At 52.9% G+C, this 16,039-nt stretch overlaps 1 protein-coding gene across 1 annotated transcript in view; it reads right to left on the reverse strand.

The window, feature by feature from the left end:
- Positions 1–16,039, reverse strand: part of LOC144937332 (transcription initiation factor TFIID subunit 6-like) — a 34,177-nt gene that overhangs the window by 3,857 nt on the left and 14,281 nt on the right. Inside the window, exons 6-11 of the mRNA XM_078864700.1 lie at positions 15,709–15,836; positions 15,364–15,441; positions 14,135–14,236; positions 12,982–13,164; positions 12,187–12,261; positions 3,925–4,050 (exon numbers count right to left, since the gene is read on the reverse strand). Coding sequence (XP_078720826.1) covers positions 3,925–4,050; positions 12,187–12,261; positions 12,982–13,164; positions 14,135–14,236; positions 15,364–15,441; positions 15,709–15,836 — 692 coding nt within the window. The remainder of the gene's footprint in view (positions 1–3,924; positions 4,051–12,186; positions 12,262–12,981; positions 13,165–14,134; positions 14,237–15,363; positions 15,442–15,708; positions 15,837–16,039) is intronic.

Consider the following 16,039-nt stretch of genomic DNA (forward strand, 5'->3'; position numbering starts at 1 on the left):
TCACACAGAGCTCGCACACAGCAGCGCTCACACAGAGCATGCACACAGCAGCAGAGGCTTGCACACAGCTTCGCTCACACAGAGGCTCGCACATAGCTTCGCTCACACAGAGCTCGCACACAGCAGCGCTCACACAGAGGCTTGCACGAAGCTTCCCTCACTCTGCGCCGCTGCCCTCGCCTACGTTCCCTCAGACCCACTCACTCGTCCAATCCGGGCGGGGAGATCAACTATCACCCGCCCGGCGACTCGTGAGGGTTGAGATCCGTCCCTGGCTTGAGCGGCAACGGCGAGATGTCTTCACCTTGGTCCCAGCAACCAGAACTCCCGCTCCGCTATCACGCGCCTCCTTATATCCTCCTCCCAATTATCCAGCTCCTCCCTTGTGTCTCTTTAGGGCCAGACAGGCTGGCGCTTGTCAGGCCATCAATCACCCCTTATCGCACGTCTCCCTCGAAACACGTCTGGTGTCAGCGTGCAACCCCAGGCCGACCCCGTCTGCACCCGATTCTCCCCTTAATAATGTGGAGGTTTGCTCGTGCAACCTCACGTTGCACACGCGCACCTGCCTGCCCTCGGTTGCCCTCGGCCAACAGTGCGCACCACGTATTTTACCACACTACACAAGTGTTGGTGCAGTAAGACCACACGGAGATGGGATTTACTACAAGGCTGTTGCCGTTTATTAAACACTGTTAAACTCAACGCTCTAACTCACACCAGAGGTAGGTGTCCTCTATCTGGGTCCTTACCCCGGACTCTCAACAGTACCTGGTCCTGCCTTCGGCTATCCTTAAGGGCTCTCTCACTCGTCTGCCCGGAACGGGGGCTCATCCAACACCGTCCGGCGATGAGGAGAGAGAAACCCTTTTTCAGCCGATCCCTACTGAATACTCCGGACCCCACTCTCGGCTATCCCTTAGCTCTCTTCTTCCAGCCGATCCTTTCCCTGGTTCCCCACCACGACCCCGCTTTCGTCAAGGGGTCCCCCTTAAGTACTCCCTTACAGCACCCGTGACATGACGTCATCCTCGGCTGTCAACTCGCTCGCACCTCCCTCTGTTCGCCCGTTCATGGTTGCTCACATGACTCCTCTACACAAGTAAAGCGTGTGCGTTAGACAATGGGGGGAGGGAGGGGGCAGAGATAGGGGAAAGAGAGAGGGGGGGTTAGAGATAGAGGTGGAGCTGAAAGGCGAGGGTGCAGTCCAAATGTGTTAGGCAATGGGGGGAGGAAGAGGGTAGAGATAGGGGGGAGAGAGAGGGGGGGCGTAGAGATCAGGGGAGAGAGGGGGGTAGAGATGGGGGGGGGGGCATTGCACCTCGCTACACCCATTCACACTGCTGACGGTAGAAGTTGATAAGAAAACACAAATCAAGTCATGACCCAAAGTGGTTGATGACATCTTTACCGAAAGAACCAAGAATATGAATTCCTGCAGTCACGAAAGTTTCACGTCAAAATTTTACAAGAAAGTACCGGTGAGAGAGAATACAGGTAAAACAAGACAAGGTGAGCCAGAACGATACGGGGTGAGGCAGAACGAGGCAGGGTGAGACAGAACAAGGCAGGGTGAGGCAGAACGATACGGGGTGAGCCAGAACGATATGGGGTGAGGCAGAACGAGGCAGGGTGAGACAGAACGAGGCAGGGTGAGGCAGAACGAGACAGGGTGAGGCAGAACGAGGCAGGGTGAGACAGAACAAGGCAGGGTGAGGCAGAACGATACGGGGTGAGCCAGAACGATATGGGGTGAGGCAGAACGAGGCAGGGTGAGACAGAACGAGGCAGGGTGAGGCAGAACGAGACAGGGTGAGGCAGAGCGATATGGGGTGAGGCAGAACGAGGCAGGGTGAGGCAGAACGAGGCAGGGTGAGCCAGAACGAGGCAGGGTGAGGCAGAACGAGACAGGGTGAGGCAGAACGAGGCAGGGTGAGGCAGAACGAGGCAGGGTGAGCCAGAACGAGACAGGGTGAGGCAGAACGAGGCAGGGTGAGGCAGAACGAGGCAGGGTGAGGCAGAACGAGACAGGGTGAGGCAGAACGAGGCAGGGTGAGGCAGAACGAGACGGGGTGAGGCAGAACGAGACGGGGTGAGGCAGAACGAGACGGGGTGAGGCAGAACGAGACGGAATGAGGCAGAACGACGCAGGGTGAGGCAGAACGAGGCAGGGTGAGGCAGAACGAGGCAGGGTGAGGCAGAACGAGACGGGGTGAGGCAGAACGATACGGGGTGAGGCAGAACGAGACAGGGTGAGGCAGAACAATACGGGGTGAGGCAGAACGAGACAGGGTGAGGCAGAACGATACGGGGTGAGGCAGAACGAGACGGGGTGAGGCAGAACGAGGCGGGGTGAGGCAGAACGAGACAGGGTGAGGCAGAACGAGGCAGGGTGAGGCAGAACGAGACAGGGTGAGGCAGAACAATACAGGGTGAGGCAGAACGAGACAGGTTGAGGCAGAACGATACGGGGTGAGGCAGAACGAGGCGGGGTGAGGCAGAACAATACGGGTGAGGCAGAACGAGACAGGGTGAGGCAGAACGAGGCAGGGTGAGGCAGAACGAGACGGGGTGAGGCAGAACGAGATGGGGTGAGGCAGAACGAGGCAGGGTGAGGCAGAACGAGACAGGGTGAGCCAGAACGAGACGGGGTGAGGCAGAACGAGGCAGGGTGAGGCAGAACGAGACGGGGTGAGCCAGAACAAGACGGGGTGAGGCAGAACGAGACGGGGTGAGCCAGAACGAGACGGGGTGAGGCAGAACGAGGCGGGGTGAGGCAGAACGAGACGGGGTGAGGCAGAACGAGACGGGGTGAAGCAGAACGAGACGGGGTGAGGCAGAACGAGACAGGGTGAGGCAGAACGAGACGGGGTGAAGCAGAACGAGACGGGGTGAGGCAGAACGAGACGGGGTGAGGCAGAACGAGACGGGGTGAAGCAGAACGAGACGGGGTGAAGCAGAACGAGACAGGGTGAAGCAGAACGATGCAGGGTGAGGCAGAATGAGACAGGGCGAGGCAGAACGAGACGGGGTGAGGCAGAACGAGACGGGGTGAGGCAGAACGAGACGGGGTGAGGCAGAACGAGACAGACTGAGCCAGAACGAGGCAGGGTGAGGCAGAACAAGACGGGGTGAGGCAGAACGACGCAGGGTGAGGCAGAACGAGGCAGGGTGAGGCAGAACGAGGCAGGGTGAGGCAGAACGACACAGGGTGAGGCAGAACGAGACAGGATGAGGCAGAACGAGACAGGGTGAGGCAGAACGATGCAGGGTGAGGCAGAACGAGGCAGGGTGAGGCAGAACGAGACGGGGTGAGGCAGAACGAGACAGGGTGAGGCAGAACGAGGCAGGGTGAGGCAGAACGAGACGGGGTGAGGCAGAACGAGGCAGGGTGAGGCAGAACGAGGCAGGGTGAGGCAGAACGAGGCAGGGTGAGGCAGAACGACACAGGGCAGGTACGCTGGAATCAGACCGTAAAGAGGAAACAGACAAAATGAGACTGAAAAGGATGACAGACCAGATGAGATACAATTTACATGCCTAACTATGATCATATCCCTAGTCCTGACCATGACCCTAACCAACACTGCCCCATTGATCGATTCTGTGAGTGACAAGAATAACCCATCGTAACAGATTATAATCAGTGCAGGTTGGAATAGTCTTTTTACCCATACCGTGCGATGTTGAACCTAACACTCGCCAGGGCCATCACCTATGAACACTGACCGTAATCCAGACCCTAGCCCCTCACCCTTAGGCTGACACTTACCCTTACCCAAGCTACGGGAGCAAGAAGGCCCTGGGTTCAATTCCCTACTTGGGCGCCTCTCTCTGTGAAGGATGAATAGTCTCCCTATGTTCTGCACGGGCTTCCTCCGGGTTATGGAAACATTCAGGGCACACAACCGCCACCAACCTCACCAGGATGATGTTCTCCACGCGCTGGGCGCCAAAGAGATCGCCACTGCTGATGGCCTGCCCGCTCAGGATCGACCGGATTCTCTCTCCCTCTTGCTTGAGGCGGGGCAGCACCAGCGAGGAGATCACCTGGGGACCACAGTGGTGACCGCCCCAGTCACAGCACATGGCAGAGAGGGGTGCCGCATTGCCCAAGGGTTCATTATTATTATTGTTCTTGTTGTATCATTATTATTGCCTTTCTTTACCCAGGAAAGCCTCAGTCTCCAGATACTTTTTCAGGAGGGTGCTGCCAAGTCTCCGTGGTCAGCAGGGGTGACGTTGCTGCTGTGTGTAATCCTAATCGAGTCATTTTCAGTAACAATGCGAGGGTATTTTTGTTATTGCTATGGGAGGAACCCGGAGAACCCAGAAGAAGCACATTCAGAACAGGGGGGACAAAATACAAACTCCACACACAAAGAAGCACAAGTCAGGAATCGAACCCAGGCCCTTCTTGCTGTGAGGCACGGGTGTTACTACTGCGCCGCCAGCCTGCCGCCACACTCAATCGGGATTACACACAGAGCAACATTTCCTGCTGCGGCCAAATAGAGCAGACTGTCTGTAAAATACAGCAGTATCTTTCTTTGTGATAGTCCCGTGCTATGCGAATGGTGCGAAGACCCAAGTGTACTCAATGACTACTGTTGATTACGATGACGATGGGGCCGATGACGGTGACGACTGGAGCGCCGCAGTGGCGAGATGTTATCTCCCTCGCCTGGTACGCAGGAGGGCGTGGGTTCGATCCCAACCCCTGATAATGCCTGTTTTTATGCTCTGCATTGATAGTCACCAGCCTGGGGACAGATCAAATTAGTTGAAAACCCTAGTGAACATGATCGTTTTTGTGGTTATTGGTGACCGAGCAAAGACTATCAACACATTTCACTCTAACTAAATTTGAAGCTTTTGTGAATAAAACATTTAGATTGCAACACAAGCAATCGTCATCAGGTAGAAAACAAACCTAGTGAACTTAGAAATACAATGCAATCCAACATAGAGTCGGCCAACACAACAGTCAGCACCTTACCTGGTGGTTACGTTCTTCCAAAGATTGCTAAATTTGAGAGGGAGATAAAACACAGACACAATCTTTGGAGAATGCAATCAACCAGGCCATGTGCCAACTTTGTGCTAGCCGACTCTCCGCGTTGCATTGCACCACACTTCCAAAAAAAATCTCAAACTGCCCATTTCTCTCTCCAAAATTCACCAGGCTCTCACAGGTCCATTCGCTCTCTCTCTCCCCTGCCGCTTCGGATTGGACTTCCACACAACCAGTTGAGGCCAGTTGTGTGGAGGCCAGCAGGACGCCGCCATCTTGGGCGGCGCGGCAAGGGCGCGGTCGGAGCCCGCTATTTCAGAAGAGCCGCGTGGTGCGCAACCTGCGGGGGCCGCTGCTGCAGTTGGACATAACGGGGCCGAGCGCACCCGCCGGCTTCCGCACGTTAAAGAATTTGTCGCTGCTGGCGGTGATTGGAGCGCCTTTATACTTGGCAGTTCGAGGCGGCATTTCGGTCAGTACATTGGTCGGAGGAGGAGGAGGCGTTGGTCGCTCTGCCGAACGTCTTGGATGACGACGCTCTGGCAGTGTTCAGGTCGATTTCCCCTGACAAGAAGAAAACTTTACAAGATGCGTACACTGAGATGGCAGAAGTCTACGAACCAAGTTCATGCAACGGAGGCGGGGAAGCTCCGAGTCTCCTCTCGCCTACCGTAGTGCTCTGATGGCATTGGCTGTGGCTGTCTACGCTGATGTTAAACAAGAGGCCCTTGACTCGTTGGTCATGTACGGATGTTGGCTCTGGCAAGGGACATGGGGGTGCTTCTACCGGCGTTTGGTCATGCTGTGCAGTCATCTCGATGGGCCGCCAGATGCCTTCACGCACACGAGAGCCTACAGCGGGGGTCGCAGATGGCTGCGTGGACGGGTGATCCTAGCCGAGACGGGGAGCCAAAGGGGTGGTCACCAACTAAAGTTGTACACATGCCACCTGAAGACGCGGCTTCCGAGGGTGATCCCACGGTGTCGGTTCCCCTCCTTGAGATCGAAGACGGGGCGATGCTGCACGTCGCCGAGGGTTCAACAGGCCATGTCGGGGTGATGACTGGGGAGCTCAACAACACCGACTTCGGTTGCTGCTCCGACGGCTCAACATCCTCCCACACAGGCGAGTCGGTATGCGTCGGACACCCGGCCAAATTCACCACCTCATGCATCTCATGGCACGGGGCACATTCATTCACATCGTGGGTTGTGTGTTGCTAAAGGGTGGCCCATTTCGGTAACACAATGGAAAAAACTAGCGCATCGCGTGGTCGCTGTGGCTGCGGGATCCTCGGCTGTGCCTGGTTCGATTCAGGGGTGGATGTTTGCGTCTTCGTGGACATGGGGGCTTCCGCTACGATAATTTCTGATGTTATCTTTCAATTATTGTCGATCCCCGTTTCGCAAGTCTATCCAGCCTTTGACGCTTGTGCCGCCGCTAACGGCGGTAGCATGGGCATCATCAGCCAGGTGGACACCCATATTGCGATCGGTGATGTCGTGGCGTCGGGGCCGGTTTTGATCTCCAGGTTGCTAGCCGTGCCCTGTTTGTTAGGCACCGATTTCCTTCGGAGAATGCCTGTTAAGATCTTGGTGGACCAGGGCTGCTTGGAAATGCCGTTGGGTCGCAAATAGTTTTTCCTACCATCGCCGCTCTTGCGTTCGCCGTTGTGTGCCGCCGTACAGACGCTAGCTGATGTCGCGGTCGAAATTCCGCCGGGTTCCCAAATGCTAGTGCCGTTGCGTTATCGTAAGGGAATCCGATGCGATAGTGCGGTGTCTGGCGTCTTTCTGACCCCATCTAATACTGCGACCCGAGGCTTGCTAGCACACAGACGATCGTTCGTTCTGAGCAGGCCCCATTCTTGCAGGTTCTTAATGGGGGGCCGGATGCAGTTGTTGTTCCTGCTGGCACGGTGTTGGCCCATGCCACCACCGCCTTTTCGGAACACGACGAGGTTGAGTCGCATCCACTGGTGGGGGCGACTCATCCCTCTTCTATTTCGGACAATCGGTGGGTCGCAGAGTTATGTGGAAAGAATTTATCCTTGTCGTCCGAGCAGTGGAACAAGTTGTGTTCACTTGTGTGAATTCTCAGATGTCTTTAGTAAAAGATTTCGATTTGGAAAGCACGTCCTTTTGTCGCACCATATTGATACGAGTGACGCCAGCCCCATCCATCAAAATTCGCATCGAATGAGTCCGGTGGAGAAAGAACACGTGCAACACGCTGTCAATGACATGCTGGCCGCAAATATTATTTCGCCGTGAAATAGCCCGTGGGGCATGCTCATTAAGCAGAAGGATGGTAACCTCAGATTCTGCGTTGATTTACGCAAGTTGAACAAAGTGGCCGATGCGTATCCGCTCCCGCGCATGGATGACTCCCTTGATGCTTTGTCCGGGGCGTGGTATTTCTCGACTCTCGATTTGTCCTCCGGGTTCTGGCAATTGCCTTTGGATGACTCATCGAAACAGAAAACCGCTTTCCATACGCCTCAGGGACTTTTTCAGTTTAATTGCGTTCCGATGGCCTTGAGTTCGGCTTCAATGCTTAATGGAGCTCGTCTTGGCCGGGTTGCAGTGGGACACTTGCCTCATTTATATATATGATGTCATTGTTTTCAGTCGCACTTTTGATGAGCACCTCCACCGCCTGCACTCCGTTTTTGATAGGATGCACTCTAACTTGAAATTCAAGCCGAAAATATGTCCCTTGTTGCAAAATTCGGTGCGTTATTTGGGCCATGTTGTCAGTTCCGATGGCATTGCCACGGACCCGGCGAAAATTGCATTTGTTCGTGATTGGCCAACCCCCACATGCATGGGTGATGTGCGCAGTTTCGTCGGATTTGCTTCGTATTACCGTCGGTTCGTGCCAAATTTCGCTATGGTCGCTAAACCCTTGCACGCATTGACTGCTAAAAATCAGAGGTTCAGATGGGGTCCGGAGGAGGAAGCTGCGTTCGTGGCTCTCCACGAACAATTGTCAGATGCGCCCACGCTTGAATATCCAGATTTTTCCTTGCCGTTTACCCTCGACATCGATGCTAGCGATACGGGCATCGGTGCTCTTATTCTAAGTGAAAAACGGTGTCGAAAAGGTGGTCGCTTATGGCAGCCGTGTCCTCTCCCCTGCGGAAAGTCGCTATTGCGTCACTCGACGGGAACTTTTGGCGATTGTTTATTTTGTATAGCAATACAGACCCTACCTCTACAGCAGGAAATTCAGTCCGCACTGATCATGCGGCCTTTCCAGTACTGCCTGAAAGTCGAGCAACCAGCCGGCCAGCTGTCTCGTTGGCTCGAGATATTGCAGGAATTTTCGTTCGATGTGGTTTATCATAAGGGCTCCCGGCATTGTAACGCGGATGCCCTGTCGTGACTGCCGCATGCGCATCGCTGCGCGTGTTCCTCTGGAACGAGTCGTGCGCCTGTTGCCTCGTTACCGCGACCTGTCATGTCCGCGGTTGTCAATCCAACCGCGCACAACGCAGATGCTCCGGCTGACTATAACGACTTCTGCGCTCTGTGTGGGTGCACGAGCAGCTGCTGGATGACTCCTTACGGACTTTACGGCGTCTAGTAGAACACACACATAAGTCTTCTATGTCGGATGAGGGTGGCCGCTTGGTTTTTCATGACGGCCTTTTGATGTGGAGGGATGATATGCTGGATCGCTGGTGGCTTGTTGTTCCCGTTGCTCTACGTGACGGCTTGATTCGCGTGCTGCACGGGGAAAAATTGTTGCAACTTGGTGTTCAAAAATCCTTGCTGACATTGCAACGAGATAACTATTGGCTTAGCATGACTGCCCATGTTTCTAAATTTATCCATTCATGCCCTGAATGTGCTCGGAGGAAGCCACCGCAGGAGAAGTGTCATCTGCCGCTGCAATCTATTTCAGTATCGCATATCAACGAGTTAATGGCGCTGGATGTACTGGGCCCCTTTCCGATCCCTCCTAGGGGAAACAAATATCTTTTGGTGGGAGTGGAATATTTTTCTCGGTGGCCGATGGCTTGGCCATTGCCTGACTAATCGGCTGATGCATTCTTAAATGGACAAAGGTGCTCCGGAACCACTGCTAACAGACCAAGGTCGTAATTTTTCTTCTAAATTGTTACGCAATGTTTGCGACACACTGGGCACTAAGAAAATCAGGACGTCGCCATACCACCCTCAGACCAATGGTAAGGTCGAACAGTTAAATCGGACCTTGACCGCTATGCTTTGTCAGGCTGTAGATGCTAAACAGGCTGATTGGGATTTGCATGTTCCAAGTGTACAGGATGCATGTTCCAAATGTACAGGATAGCCACGCATGCTTCCACGGGATTTTCGCCGTTTTTTCTTATGCATGGGAGGAAAAATGTGCCACCTATAGATGCTCAATTGGGGGCGCCTGTTGGCAGCACGAAATCCACCCTGCTGGACCATGTTTGGGACTCCCTGCGCCAGATTTCTGAGACTCAGGAGGCGGCTAGAATTAATACCGAAAAGACACTGGCGTGCAATGAGCGCTGTGCGCGCAGGTCCGGTCGTGATATGCCGTGGTCCATTGGTGACAGGGCTTGGCTACATTGCCCTCAGGTGCCCGTTGGCACTTCTCCCAAATTACATAAGACGTGGCACGGTCCTGTTGAGGTGGTTGAGATTAGAAGTCCGCAATGTGTACGCATTCGGGCGGGTCGTCGTCGGTCGTTCGTCCACCCATCTCGGTTGAAACCATTCAATTCCCCGCATGTCGTTTCTTCATCTCCAGTAATTAGTCTGCCGGGGTCTGACGTGTCCGACAAACTGGGGCCGGTGCGGTTACAGGGTGATCCCCCGTGGGATTCTGTTTTGCCGCCCACAGCATCCGGACCCTTGACCACCATTGCAGGCGGTAACCCTGCCCAGACCAGCCCGATTGCGACGGACCTGTCTACTCCTCAATCGCCGGTCCTGCCTCCCAATGTGTCGGCCAACGCGGACCGAATTGCGGCTACCGCGGATGGTCCGGCGTCACGGACTCGTTCCAAAACGTGTCGGTTTTGTTGACATTGCTGCATGTTATTACTCTACCTGTGTTATGGGTTTTGTCTTACTTCTTTTACTCTCAAAGTTAATTCTTAATTTTATCGCCTTGTCCTTGTTGGGTATGGCCTTATATTTCTTACCTTTGGGTTCTTACCACGTCTCTCCATTACTCGTAACTATATTGACTAGAGGCCAACCGAAACTGAATTTCTGGTTTCGGCTGAAACCAAAACCAGACCGAAAGTTAAATATTGACTTTCGGCCGAAACCAAAGCCGAAACCGAAAGTTTAACTACACTTTCGGCCGAAACCGAAGCAGAAACCGAAAGTTTAACTACACTTTCGACCGAGACCACAAGATCTATGAAATATGTCATGATGCAATGCTACTTTAATTCAAAAGAAATCTAGAACTAATCATTCAGAGCCTGCAGTAAGAGTCGCTAAATATCAAATATTTAGGCGTTACTTACTTAGTAATTATATCCAAACAAACGAATGTTGTAGTTAAGAAATACCACTTTATCCGTATTCTCGCCCAGTAGGTTGCAGCGCCTTGCTGGCATCAGAATCGACTTTAGTGATTAACTGCTCCGTTTATTAACTTTAATTTTCTATTTCACTCAGATTCGTAATTTCGTTATCACTAATTCGCTACGGAACTATTAACCAACTGAAAATCAATATTGTCAGACTTCGAATCTCGGTATCAACATGCGTGTAGACTTGTCGTCCCGCCAAAGAGACTCCACCCACGGATGCAGATGCAGGCTGCCGTCTGTTGACATTAGCAGTACTGTACATGGTTGCGGCGCTAACCTTGCTCCTAAGCTGCTGCTGACGTGTGTCTGCAGCCTATCGCATGGGATTGCCTAGCGCCGACTGACCAGCCGATAGGCAGAGAGATAGACGTCGCACTAGCGTTATATTCTAAAAATACATCTTCGGTTGATGACCGAAAGTCAATATCAGTTTCGGCTGAAACCGAAACCAGACCGAAAGTAAATAATTTACTTTCGGCCAAAACCGAAAGTATGCTGAAAGTAAAAAATGTACTTTCGACCAAAACCGAAAGTATGCTGAAAGTGGCCATTTGCCAACTTTTGGCGCCGAAACCTAAATCAAATTTCAGTCGGCCTCTAATATTGACCCTAGCCGGGACGGCTAGTTTTTTCATTATGGCTGGAGGGGGGTGATGTAATGAGAAAGCGCCATCTAATGGGCGGAAAGGGGTACCCGCATGGCCACCACCGGGTAGCGGGTATCCAATCCCAAGCGGGGATATATCTGGGCCAAAGGTAATGGGCGGAGTCAAAGGGGAACGTGCGGGAACCATCGGGAAGGTTCCACGAGGGGGGCGGAGCTAAGCTCCGCCGAGAGGGATATAAGCAGGGGCAGCGGAGGACTCAGGGGTCGGTGTGTGAAGCCTCAAGTCCGGACCGTGTCGCTGCACAAACCTCTCTTCGCCAACAACCAAGTGGCGGAACCCAGCGAGGTTCGTCTCTCCTTCCAGCACGCCGCCAGCCAGTGGCAGGATCAGGGAGTGAGAGAGAGGCGAACAGAAAGAACGGCTCGTCCCCGGCCGTAAAGAAGGAAGGGACATACGGGGAGAGCGGGACTGAGCTGTGCAAGAATTCTATCAATAAAAGACGCCAGTCAAGATCGTCATGGAAGTCGTTGATTACATTTGGAAGAACATAACCACCAGGTAAGGTGCTAACTGTTGTGTTGGCCAACTCTCTGTATTGGATTGCATTGCATTTCTAAGTTCACTAGGTTTGTTTTCTACCTGATGACGATTGCTTGTGTTGTAATCGAAACGTCGTATTCTATTATTTAATTTATTTTCTTTCTACGTGACTTTACCGAAAGAACCAAGGAACATTTCACTCTCTCTCCCCATGCGTTTAGAGTATCTGGCTGCTACTATAAATTCCCACACGTGATAAGCCACTTCGTTGAACTACCATGTGTGACCAGGCGGCTTCTAGAAAAGGGCTAATAGCTCAGTGGCCTTTACCTGATAAAATACATTTCTCTATGAGTATAAAAACAGCTCCAAAACCCAAGTGTACTAAATGATTACCATGAGGCCGACAATGATAAGCATCGTGAAAAGGGCAGCATGGTGGTAGTGTGACCCACACCTCTGGTCCCAGCTCGCACAGCACAGCGAGGCAGCCGTAGTGTGTGGTCCACACCGCCGCGGAGTCACTCAGGCTCTGGCGTAGGGGGGGGGGAGGGGATCATAACCGTTACGTGCAAGACGGTACAGGCTAGATGGAGTGAGATGGTGACAATGGGATTGATGAGAGAGACAGCAGGCAGTACAGATTAAATAGTGGCAACTCGTGATCATGGCGGGGCAGTGACATGGGAATTATGTATTGACTGGATGCTGTTGTTTATCCCGATAGTGCTTTGACAGAGGAGTTGTAAAGTTTGGGGAATGTGAAAACATTAGATCAGGCACCCCTTGAGATGGTATCATGGGGTAGCAGTTAATAATTCAGGGCTGTAGTCGTGAGAGTTTTGGCCTTGGCTATGATCATTAGTATGGATCGAACAAGAGTGAAGTCTTCGGGACATTCTTAGTCACGGCTCTGGCTCAGCTTTTAAAGCTCAGGCTCAGCTCAGGCTTTAGCCGCTCCATTGGTTTCCGAAGACACACGATGGAGCGGCTCAGCCATGGCCAGGCTCAGGCTCAGCCTCATGGGAATCCTGAGCGTGGCAGGGACCCATACTCAAGAGCCGACTCATGTTAAGCGCATGGCTTTGAGTGAGCCATGCCTCATCGGAGCCAGAGCCCAGCTCGAGCCATCACTTGGAATACGGACGTTTGGGTTGTGGAGGTGTGAGAGTCATGTGTACTCGTGCCTTGAGACACGCATGAGACACGCTGAGACACGTGTCGCACACGCGGTGAGACGCGCATCGCACACCTTGAGCATGACCTTGGAGGTACGGCCCAGCAGGGCGTTGGCAGGTGACGTGTACATCCTGCACGCCTGGGCCGCGATGCGCGACGCAAAGTCCCGCAGCGCCCAGTGGTTGTCGACGTCTGGCCGCTGGCACAGCTGGCGGCTCACGACGCATGACAGCATGGCGGGCATCAGCTCATGTAGCTGTTGCAGCAGTGCACGCAGACACAGTAGCAGCAGCCTTGATACAGAGACTCTGCGTTTCAAGGTACGGACCAATTTGTGAGATTAAAATAACGTGCTCAACAAAAAGCTCATCAGCGAACCACCACCACACTGCCAGCTTCCACAACACACAGTTCATCAGTGGGGCCACCATCAGACTGCCTGGCTTCCACAACACACAGCTCATCAGCGAGCCCACAACCACACTGCCGGCTTCCACAAACCACAACTCGTCAGCGAACCCACCACCACATTGTCAGGCTTTCACAACTCTTCAGCGAGCCCACCAACACACTGCCTGGCTTCGACAACACGCAGCTCATCAGCGAGCCCACCACAACACTGCTCGACTTTCACAACACACAGCTCATCACAACACTGCCCGGCATCACAACACGGAGCTCATCAGTAACCCTACCATCCGACTGCCCTATTTCCATCTCGCAAGGAATTTGCGGACACTTGAGGCACAAGTGGAAGTCAACATGTTCTCCTGTGTGCGACTGTGGCCTACGAACATCAAACCAAATCGGTCATAGAATCTCGCACTGCCCCAAATATCCATTTGAAGGTGGTCGGTGTGTGAATGGGTGTATCTACATAGGTTCTCACGAACAGCACTTGCCCCAACAGTCTGTTAAGGCTATACGAGGGATCTGTGTTTGTATCTGCAATTCACCAACTCTTAAAATAAAGCAAACTGAATGGCTAAATTACTTCAAACAGATTCTCAATAAGTTGCTATTCATTGATCATACGAAATCTGGTATGGTGTGTAAACATCGCCACTAGGGAGACAAAGGTCGCCTGGCGTGGTGCTGGCCACCCCACCCCCTCGTGTGCCGTGCCGGCCTTCATAGGTGCTACTCGCTAAGATCGCTTGCCCCAAAAGTCTGCAAAAGTTATAAGGGGAATCCTTGTCTTTTGTTGCAGGAGTGCATGCGCGTACGTATTTCTCAAGGTAGATGTTCGGATTCTCCAGCAGTGCTTTCACCATGCGCATCAAGTAGATGAGTAGAGCCAGGTTGTTGTGGACAATGTTAATCCGCACCTGGAACAGCAGCAGCACAAGCAGCGGCACGTTACTGCTGCCCGTGTACTCTTCTGGCGTAACGGCAGAGGCCCTATGCGTCTTTGTGTGTTACGTGTGTTACGCAATCCTGTGCAAACACAGCCTGAAGCAGCAGCAGTGACTAAGGCAGTGGAGGTTACTTCTACTACAGCAGCAGCAGAAATAGTAGCAGCATAACGAGCACAGACCAAGGTGGAAAGAAGAGACGCATGGGACAGAGACAATGCAATCAAGCTATATTGGGGTGAGGCGAAGGCGGGTGGGGATAGCTGTCTTATTCCTGATTGTGATCATTATTATTGTAATGTGAGGATATATCCGGGTTGCTGATAGATCACACCTCGTTACGATGATTGGCTCTGCCGGTCCTGGCCCATAGCCAATGGGGGGAAGTCTAGGGGCGTGGCCCTGACGTAATGGGAAGGTGATATCTGTAAGTAGAGGATTGGTTCTGCTGGCTTTAGCCACAGCCAATGGGGGGGACGAGTCAGGGGCGTGGTCGTGGGAGCGTACGATGGAGTTTAGAAGATTCCAGAGGGTAACCAGGATTGGTGGAAAGGTACCACATGACCCGGGTATTAAAAGGGGTGGAGACGGACAACACGTGATCAGATCTGGAACGAACGGAGGGTGAGGCCACGCTGGAGCGGGGTCCAGGCTGCCACGTAACCGCGCGTGTCTCTCTCTCCCTTTCACGCTGTCTGTCAGCAGCGTGAAGGAGTAAGATGGGAGTGTTGTGAATGAAAGACAAATAAAGACCGGATTCCAGAAGTTGCTTCCACGACCTTTATTACATTATTATTCCGCTTGCTTAACCAGGAAAGCCTCGCGCAGTTTAAATACTTTTTTTCAAAAGGGTCCTGCCAAGCTTTCGCAGTGGGAGGCGCTGTTGCTGCTCGATGTGCAATCACAATTGAGTAATATGCAAGTAACACATGGGCAATGACAAATACAGAGTGAAATAGACACACACACATGCTACCTACAACCATATATCCAAACACATACATACATCCAACTCAACAGTCATCAATAACATTGCCGAAAAAGAAAAAAATACATTTAAAGGGCGATGTTTCAGGTAATGGCATGAGGCAGCCACCCACCCCCTCTGATATGAAGGTGCTGAGCTGAGGCATCAGTTGATAGAAGCCCGGCTCCATGGCAATGCTCTGCAGGGCCTCCTAATGGCACAGAGACAGCAACCATCACACACACACACAATTTCTTACAACCACACACACTTTCTTATAACTCGCTAGGTATTTGATATCGTGCTAGGTGTTCTGCGTTAGTGCTGGGTGTTCACGGCTGCGTGCTGGGTGCTCTGTACTAGTTCTGGGTGTTCTGCGTTGGTATTGAGTGTTCCATGTTGGTGCTGGGTGTTCACAACTGGGTGCTGCTGGGTGTGGGAGTGGTGGAAGCCAGGCAAGCAGACTGGCAGCACTCACGATTCTCTTGGGCTCCGAGGAGCCCATGGTCGCCTCCGTCACTTCGCAGTAGAACCTCTGCAGCTCCATGGACAGCTCGTGCGGGTGCCGCCGATGCACTCGCACGTACGCACTCTGAGACGCCCGCCCTGCTCGCGCACGCACACACATAAAGGTCCCCCATGTAGCCTTTAACTGATTTTTGGGGCAAGTACTGTTCGCGAGTAGTGCCCATTAAGGCCAGCACAACACACGAGGGAGTGAGGTGGCCAATACCATACCCGGCCACCTTTGTATTCTCAGTGCTGTTATCCATAACAGTTTTTCTCTGGCTGTCGCCCGATGTTGCAAG

Source organism: Lampetra fluviatilis, chromosome 2 (assembly GCF_964198595.1).
Source record: "Lampetra fluviatilis chromosome 2, kcLamFluv1.1, whole genome shotgun sequence".
NCBI classification, from domain to species: domain Eukaryota; kingdom Metazoa; phylum Chordata; class Hyperoartia; order Petromyzontiformes; family Petromyzontidae; genus Lampetra; species Lampetra fluviatilis.